This window comes from Tuber melanosporum (assembly GCF_000151645.1).
Source record: "Tuber melanosporum whole genome shotgun sequence assembly, scaffold_41, strain Mel28".
Classification (NCBI taxonomy): domain Eukaryota; kingdom Fungi; phylum Ascomycota; class Pezizomycetes; order Pezizales; family Tuberaceae; genus Tuber; species Tuber melanosporum.
In genome coordinates, this window is record NW_003299086.1 from 42,581 (window position 1) to 51,660 (window position 9,080).

Genomic DNA, 9,080 nt, shown 5'->3' on the forward strand with positions numbered 1-9,080 from the left:
AGGACGAGCTATGGAAGAAAAAAAATTGAATGAGGAATGGAAAGTATTAGAAGAGTGGGAACAGCTTCGGGCCTTGGAGCTGACAGCTTTCAGCACTCAACACTATGCTGAAAAATATCACAATGCACCAAAGCAGCGAGTTCTACAAACCCATCGGGGCAAAAAATTCAAACTCGATAAATACAGGCGCGGAGAAGGAAAGGGAGTTGATTCTTGGTGTTATATGAAGTGTGTGGCATGCCCACTCCTCTGACCAGCATGCCGAGAGCAGATACAACAGAATGCAAACTTTGTACTCATGGAGGATAATGCACCAGCACATGACTCTATTTTTACTAATGGACAACGGGTAAAGGAAGGGATTCAGAAGCTTGATTGGCCACATAATTCTCCCGATTTCAACCCTATTGAGCATATCTGGACTTTAATGAAAAGTCGAATTCAAACCCACCGGGCCCATGAACGTATCACCTCTCAACAACAAATGAAACAAGTTCTTCAGGAGGAATGGGATAGGGTATCAATTGATGAAATCAATAAGGAAGTAGCTAAAATACCTAGTATTATGAGTAAATGTATTAATGTATATGGAGGAAATAAATATCATGCTTAACTCGGTGCGGGCTGATAGGATGCTAAGTGGAACGATCTTAGTGGCAATTATCATTAATTAATATAAAGAATATACTGTACTAGGCTGAGATATATTTGGAAGTACCAATTTATTTACTTAATACAATTATCTTTATGGTCAGTAGAGGCTTTGATGGCCTCATATTCTTCTCGTACGAATGGTCTAGGTGACTCATGTATAAGTTGTATTTTGGTTTGACTTGGCGAGTCACCTACATTCCGGAGACTTTAAAAATCGGCTAGTACGGTACCGCGAGCCAAGTCCAAACATCCGGGTAACTCCCCACAACGAGTCCCATAAAACCAACAGAAAATCCAAATCCCAAAAATTCTCCCTTTCCTCTCCATGAACAACGCAAATTTCCACATCCCCCATTCCGGAGGTCAAAAATGTTCAAATAAATTTTTACCTGCGAGACGGCCGACAAGAAGTTGCGCTTTCCAGGACCCGGGAGTTTATTTTTCTCCGAGAGCTCGATGGGGATGGAGAGGGAAAGCGGCCGATCTTGGGTGCGGTTGGTCTCCGCTGTTTTAAGGATGAGACCGATCGCAATGATTAGCTGGACATTTATATTATAATTGTTGTTTTTCTTTTCTTTTAATTTTACTTTTTTGTATGATAGGTTTAATCGAATGGTGTTGGTGATTGATGCTGTGAGGCTCGCTCGCTGCTCTTTGCTCTGTTGCAGTGGAGTCCGAGTCCGAGTCCGAGTACCACCGTGTGTTTAATAATTAATTAGTCTAAGGGGGGGGCTTTCCCCAAGCATCATCCTCAAATTCAGGCACGCTACAGTACTGTATATCATCTCGAGAAAATCTTCAAATTTTTTCACTTGCTGTACTGGTATTCAATCCTCTTCTCAGATCCCCATTCCGCCAACCTCAATTTTCTCCCTCGAAATGGGGAGACAACCTCCATATCACAATATCAGCACGGTGGGGCAGTCTTGGCAGTCGTCCTCAATCCCACCGTCAATCCCCCCGTACGGTTGCACCTGGCACCGTTGAACCTCGAACCCTCACCCCCTACCGCAGCACCCATTCCTGCTCCTGCTGTCATCATATCATACATACCACTACGAGTATCAATCCTCACCACCACCACCAACCATATTCACCCCATCCCTCCCTCCTTCCTTCCCATTGACCACCAATTTCCAGAAGACCCACCGGCCGAAATGAGATTAACAACCGAGCTCCTACAGGCCGCGCATAGCTACCTCAACCCGCTCAACGACCGCGAATTAGATCTCCGAGGTGCGTTACAACCCGTTCAGCCACTACACTTTTTATGAGGGAGAAACACCCCATACAAGAAAGAATTCAGTGATTAAAACTCTTCCCCCCCTACCAAAAAAAAGGCCACAAGATCCCCGCCATCGAGAATTTAGGTGTTGCTGGTGCACGTCCCTCCCTCCCTCCCTCCCTCCCTTCTCACCCCGCGCACCATCTAACGATACCATGAAAATAGCCACAAGACGCCATAGACTTGACGGACAACGACATCCAAGCCCTCGGAAACTTCCCCCTAAGCGAACGCCTGAAAACCCTCTTACTCGCGCGCAACCGGATATCCACCATCCAGCCCACCCTCGCCGCCAGCCTGCCAAACCTAACCGTCCTCGCGCTTGCTGCCAACAATCTCTCTGAACTCGCCGACCTCGACCCGCTCTCTCGGTTCACGCGCCTAACGCACCTTTCCCTCCTCGACAACCCCGTCACTCGCAAGGAGAATTACAGGTATTGGGTTATCTGGCGCTGTCCCAGTGTGCGCTTCTTAGATTACAGGAAGGTGAAGGATGTCGAGAGGGAGGCTGCTGGTAGGTTGTTTGGGAGTGTGAGCGAGCCATCAGCTTTGGCTGCTAGGGTTTGTTCGCCCTTTTCTTGGTAGTTATGGGGGGGGGGGTAATGTTGGCTGACTGGTTCGTAATGGTAGATTATGGGAATCAAGTCAAGGACTTTCGACATTAGCGAGCCGTTGAATGGTGGGCAGAAGGAATACACTGTTAGGTTGAGTGCTGCTGAGAGGAAAAGCATTGAGGCGAGGATCAGAGCTGCAAAGAGCCTAGAGGAGGTTGCTAGGTTGGAGAGGGAGCTTCGGGAAGGTCTTCAATCTTCGGGAGATGCTATGGAGGAGTAGTGGATAATCAACTTACCTTTACCACTCATGTATTTCTTGTCTAGCTTCGAAGGCCTGAAAAAAAAAAACTCCCCGTTTCCTTCCTCCTCTACCTACCATATAAATTACCATTGCTGTTTAGAACGTCGGATTAGTGAAAAATTTTTCATATTTTTCTCTCTCTCTAACATCCTCTTTGAAAATCAAAATCAAAATCAATTATCTCTAGAGATTGACATGTCAACAATCACAACATCGCTTGGTACTCTGCCCCCTTCCCCGCCATCTTCGTTTTCCACCAACTTTCAAACAATACGCAATTCTATTCCAGCCAAGCAAATTCCCTAGCGCCGAAAATAGCGCCTACAAAAAAAATCGAATCAAGAAAATAGTTGGATCGAAAGGAGGGGAGAAGAGAGAAAAAAATGAAACTACAGGTTCAGTTGTTGGAGCGCCTTTGCAGCCGCATCAACTGCTTCGCCGACTTTGTCGACTTTGTTGCCAATGCCTTGACTAGTGGCACCTTTCCCACCAGCTTTTCCACCAACAATTTGACTAATCGAATCAGCCAAGTCTTTGGCGCTGAGCTGTTTTCCAACATTCTAAGAAGATATTTGGTTAGCTCAAGGCCTCGCGCATATACCAAGACACACAGTAGACATACCTCTGCGACATAACAGCCATGAATGACCTTGCCCTCAGCATCGTCATCGGTAGCAAAGAGGTAGACTGTCTTATCCTTGGCCTTCGTCTGAACGTGCTTGATAGCGTCACTGAGAGCTTTGGAGTTCGCAGATATTGGGAGTTTGGAAACAAAATACGGCGAGTCTGGGTTCTGTTTGAAGTGCTCGGTTACTATCTCGACAGCCTTCTTAAGCTCTGCCTTCTGTTTAGCCTTCTGGTCGTCGAGCAGTTGTTTATGAATTTTGCCAAACTTGTCTTTTAGCTGAACCTTCTTGACAGCGGAAATAACGAGACTATTGAGGTCGGCTTGGACTGATTTGATTTCAGCTTCCTTGCGCGGGCCTGCAGGAAGCTTGCCTAAAGCATTGATCCGCTCCTCAAATTGTGAAGCTATTTTTTGGACTTTACCAGCATCATTGCCGGTAACTGCGACAATACGCCGAATCCCCTTCGCAATTCCATTTTCCTCGAGGATAATCAGATCCTTAATGTCATCGGTTTTCTGAACGTGAGTACCACCGCAGAACTCGATGCTAACTTTCCTCCACTGCTTATTCTTGACGTCTCTTGTCAACTCCTCGATAGGGACGCCGACGGAGACAACACGGACCGGATCCGGATATGTTTCGCCAAATACCGCACGAACACCTTCAATTTCCCTTGCAATTGACAACGGCACGTCTTCGGAATAAACTTCCAGATTTTGCCGAATATATTCAGTAGAGATCTTCTCAATCATCTCCAGCTCTGCGTCAGTCACCCCGCATTTGTGGGAAAAATCAAAGCGAAGTTTCTCCGCTGCAACCAGGGACCCCTTTTGCTCAATCCCGTCTCCAAGAACCTCTCTAAGAGCATAATTAAGCACATGAGTTCCTGTATGATTGTTGCGTATAGGCCATCTGCGAAGCTAAATACAAGATTACCAACTGAAGAGTTGTTGTACTGGACGCTTCTGAAACTTACCTCGTCATATTCACATATAACGTCATCTCCGACAGAGAGGGTGCCATATTTTATGTATCCTGTGTGTAGAACATATCCGCCATATACCTGCACATTTTGAACATCCAATTCGGCCTCGCCGTCTATGAGTATCTTTCCGGTGTCGTATTCCTGACCCCCTTGTTCGGCATAGAAATTTGTCTTGTCAAGAATAAGGCCAAGCTGAGTATAACGGGAGATGTTCGCGGTGCTAGAGCGAAAAGACTTGTCACAATAGATGGCCATTATATGACCGGTAATATTTCCCCTTCCTAGATCGCTTTTAGCCTATAGCACTGGAACAGTGACCATTGTATCGGCCCAGTGAATCTCACCAAATTTGTAGACATCATCAGTCTTGGGCACCTCTGCCATTTGTTCTAGCCTTCCAAGATCATGAACGCCGAGCTTCAGCAATTCAACATCTCCGGAACTCTTCCTAGCCTTACTGGCTTCCTTGCTCTCAGCCTTCGCTCTCTCAAATTCTTCCTCATTGATCTCAAGACCATTTTCCTCAGCCATGATTCGGGTGAGGTCGACTGGGAACCCGAAGGTATCATAGAGACGCCAGACATCACTGCCCTTGAGAACCTTTGAATTATGTTCCGTCGCTCTTTTCGAGAAAACGTCAAACATCCTCTCTCCCCTATCAAGGGTCCGAGAAAACGACTCTTCCTCCTCGTTTAAAATCTCCTTGACATCACTCTCTTTCTTTTTTATTTCTGGGAAGACATCACCCTATTTGAAGAGGACGGAGTCAGATACCAAGTTAGCTCATTCGAGTGCTAGAACGTACCAGTTGAAGGACCAGAGTTGGAACGATTTTAGAGAAAAACTCGCCAATTGGCGCCTGGAAATAACGGCGAGCATATCTCGCTCCCCGGCGCAGAACCCGCCTTACCACATAACCACGACCTTCATTGTTTGGCACGCCACCATCGGCGATAGCAAAAGTTAGGGTCCTAACATGATCTGCTATGACACGATATGCAGTGTCGATTCCGTCAACATCTTCGGCACCAAACTTCCCCCCATAAGGCCGTGCTTTTGTGATCTCTTGGATTTTTTGGAATAGGGGAGAGAAAACATCTGTATCGTAGTTGGAAGATTTATCTTGTAGCACTGATACCAAGCGCTCAAAACCCATCCCGGTATCAACATGTTTATTAGGTAGAGAACGGAGCGAATGATCCGGTTCGCGATTGTACTGGATGAAAACATTGTTCCAAATCTCAATGACATTGGGATCGTCCATGTTTACCAAGTGAGAGGCATTGCGACCACCAATATGGTCATAGTGAACTTCGCTACAGGGTCCACATGGGCCCTGATCACCCATCTCCCAGAAGTTGTCCTTCATATTCCCAGGGAGGATGTGGTTGTCAGCGACGCCGACGGCTCTCCAGAGTTCTTGAGTCTCCAGATCCGGTTCCAGTCCACGTTCTTTATTACCCTCAAAATACGTAACATATAATCTATCAGGGTCAAGCCCGTAGATTTCCGTCAATAGTTCCCATGAGTATTCAACCGCTTCCTTTTTGAAGTAGTCACCGAAACTCCAATTTCCAAGCATCTCGAAAAATGTCTACCGATAATGTTAGCAACGCTTAGCGCCAACTGTCGCTTTAATGGGTGAGGTATACATGATGGTAGCTATCTTTTCCGACGTCGTCAAGGTCATTGTGCTTACCCCCAGCTCGTATGCACTAAGGCACAAATACAAATTAGATTTATGCGATCATGTCCCCCGAAACATCCACATACCTTCTGTGAGTTCGCAGCCCGTTTTAAACTGGCGAAGTCTGATGAGGGATCCACAGTCCCGAGAAAAATTGACTTATATTGGTTCATGCCAGCATTCGCAAATAGCAGGGTCGGATCTGAGAGGGGCACTACCGAAGACGATGGCACTATTGATTTGAAATAGGCTCAGCTTGCTGGCGATTTACCCATTCGGTGACCCAATGGAAGCACAGGAGGGACTTACCGAATGTATGGCCATTATTTTTGAAGTAATCAATGAAGGTTTTTCGGACCAAGCTAGCCGGCCACTCCACAGTAGAAAGGGGAGATGCCATTATGGAAGATGAATGAAAGCCGCAACAAGTAAAGATTGCTGCGGTTGATGGCAACCTGGGAACGTGTGTTTGCGTTGCGGTATTCGGGGAACGGCGGTGTATGGGACGAAGAGGGGTGTTGTGGTGGGGAAAGGGAGGGAATAGGAAGGTTCTGCGTCTGGATGCGCACGACACGGTGGCTAGATGCGGGCGAAAAATCTGCATTCCTTTTATGTGGGGTTCTGCGGGGTGTGCACTTGGGGGTTACAAAACGGTGATAGAAAACTCTGTGACTTTTGTCGTCTTCTCTACCTTTTTCCCCTTTCTCCTCCCCTTTTTTTTTCCTTTCTTTTTTGTTTCGCCGTAGTTTATGTTTGCCTTACTTGTGGTTTCTATCATACACGAGCAGTCTACTCGAGTACAGTACCGTAATAACCAAGGTTCCATGCTCTGATTATGTAAAAGTGCTAGCATTACCTTGATATGATAGTGTAATCATTATGGTGCCGGACAACCAAAATCTTCCCACACTGACTGCTAGAAAAGGGGATCAACAACGCAAAGGTAAGTGCAGATATAGGAAATCTGCCTAGTATCTAGTGAAGAGATTTTCCAGGGGAAATTACCAGGGAGGATCTCCTAGATGAGATATTTAATTAATGTCAAAAAATAGCTGAGTTTGTATGGTGTGAGCGCCCAATGTTGGCCAGTGGAAAAAATGCGCCAAGATGCCAAGTGATTCAGTGCAAGTGACCCCATGATTGCAACTATACCAAAGTGCCGGTAAGTCCACTAAAGCGAAAAATATGCACTTAAAAAGAGAAAGAAAAAAAAAGGGAAGAAAAAAGCCTGCGAGCAAGGCGCACACAACCCACGCTCATCCAAGGCATTCCTTGACCACCAAGCTCACGGCAGGCGTCACGGACCATCACTCGGCCTCGCTCTTACTTGGCTATGTTGGAAATGGGCTTCCTAATACGGTTACTGAGGAAGCCAGTCGGAGCTACTCGGCGCTACTCGAAGCAACTCTGAGCCACCCATGCTTTGACCCAGAAAGACTGAAGGTGTTTGGGTATAAGGATAGCATGATAAAACCTCCCTAAAGACTCTTATATGTGACGTAGAATCAGGCTTGCCAAAGACCAGGTTCTCCATAAACGAAGGGCCTCCTGCCATGCTTGGGCCAATGGGAACCTTCAAACCCCACACAAGTTTGGAGACGACAGAGGCAAAAATGTCCCAGCTAGCGAGACTGCTCCTTTCCCTAAATGCCCTCCTAAGAATACCTGCTCTAGCAACCCAAGCCCTGCAAGGGCCTCACTACCGTACTATCATATGCCGGACGAACCGTATGAGTTGGGCTTTGAAGAAATACCGGCTAGTCTTCCACTTGGCAGCTTGACTAGCCCATTTTGTAGTTGGCCACTTTTATAAGTTGACAACTGGCCGGAGCCCCGGGTCGTCGGCTTGGAGGGTGGTTTTATCAGAATTATCGTACTCAAGTATGATAGGCAATCAAATCAGTATTAGAAGGTCACTGCTATTGCCGATTCACACTAGGGCTATCTAAAAATCCAAGGGGGTACCCAAACCGCAAAAATGCGGTTTGGATTCTTCTAGCAGCGGTTGTGGGCAGGGGTACGGTGAGTGGTTAAGGGGAAGCTTCTTGATTGTTTAGGTACTAAAAGTTAACAGAGCTTGTGGCTATCATACTTGCATGGTTTGTCAGGGGAGAACTATCTAAAAGCCCGAAAACTGGTAAGCTAGAGAAGCTCGTTAAAGAAGCTCTCGATACGTCGGAAGAATCAAGGGGCTCAAGGGACGAAAATAAAAGAGGAGAGAAGGGGCAAAAGAAAAGGAAAAAAAACGAGAGAAGGGACAAACAAGAAAGAGGAAAAGAAGTTGATCGATCAACCGCCAACCTTTTTGGTATTCCTTCCACTCTCTTCCTGTTTTCCAATGTTGTGGGACAAATTCCTCAAATATTCCGGGATGTTGGGATGGGTTTGCTTCGCCCTTTTTTGAGTTTGAATACCGGCACGTTAAACCCGAATTGAATGAATGGTGAGCTGCTTATCCACCTGCACCCCATATCTATCATGCAATCGGTTTCCCCTTAATTGTACGAGCACTGGTACAAGAACCGGCCATGCTACTAGTACAGCATCTCCTCGCAATGTATCGGCAAAACTCTTAATGCTGTTAAAGGAAATACTTCTCAACATACACACACAACCCGGGCTCATATGATTTATTATCCTCGTTCACCGACCCGGAATCAATGGAGCAAGACATAGAAAACCTTCAATTGAACAGAAAATACCCGTTTGACACAAGTACTCGAGTATGCCAAGGTGTTGTCCATACACTTGCAAGCCACGTGACACCACCATTGGGTTGGAGAGCGCTGGCCAAAGGCTAACCTTATCTGCTTATGTAATCAACTCGTTAAAGGTGAACCTGAGGGTACGATATCATGCTGTACGAGTACCGTACTCATAGTATCGTACAATACCGTTCAAGTAATTTAGACTATTATCCTCTGGGGGAGGCGGTGGTGCTTGACACCCTTATCAGGCGCTGGCGGTCTACTATACGGAGGAATA

General features: G+C 46.4%; 2 protein-coding genes; one reads left to right on the forward strand and one right to left on the reverse strand.

Moving 5' to 3' along the window:
• The first annotated feature begins 1,018 nt into the window (after positions 1 to 1,018).
• GSTUM_00007996001 (uncharacterized protein) lies at positions 1,019 to 2,859 on the forward strand. XM_002839781.2 has 5 exons: positions 1,019 to 1,890; positions 1,995 to 2,033; positions 2,105 to 2,251; positions 2,415 to 2,500; positions 2,570 to 2,859. Exons 1-5 carry the CDS (start codon positions 1,812 to 1,814, stop codon positions 2,771 to 2,773), a joined length of 555 nt encoding a protein of 184 aa, XP_002839827.1. The 5' UTR covers positions 1,019 to 1,811; the 3' UTR covers positions 2,774 to 2,859.
• An 88-nt stretch (positions 2,860 to 2,947) lies between these two features.
• On the reverse strand, positions 2,948 to 6,613 carry GSTUM_00007997001 (uncharacterized protein). XM_002839782.2 has 8 exons: positions 6,405 to 6,613; positions 6,182 to 6,327; positions 6,061 to 6,123; positions 5,214 to 6,002; positions 4,753 to 5,155; positions 4,400 to 4,689; positions 3,417 to 4,343; positions 2,948 to 3,354 (listed from the first exon to the last, which is right to left on the reverse strand). Exons 1-8 carry the CDS (start codon positions 6,493 to 6,495, stop codon positions 3,184 to 3,186), a joined length of 2,880 nt encoding a protein of 959 aa, XP_002839828.1. The 5' UTR covers positions 6,496 to 6,613; the 3' UTR covers positions 2,948 to 3,183.
• Positions 6,614 to 9,080: the final 2,467 nt, after the last annotated feature.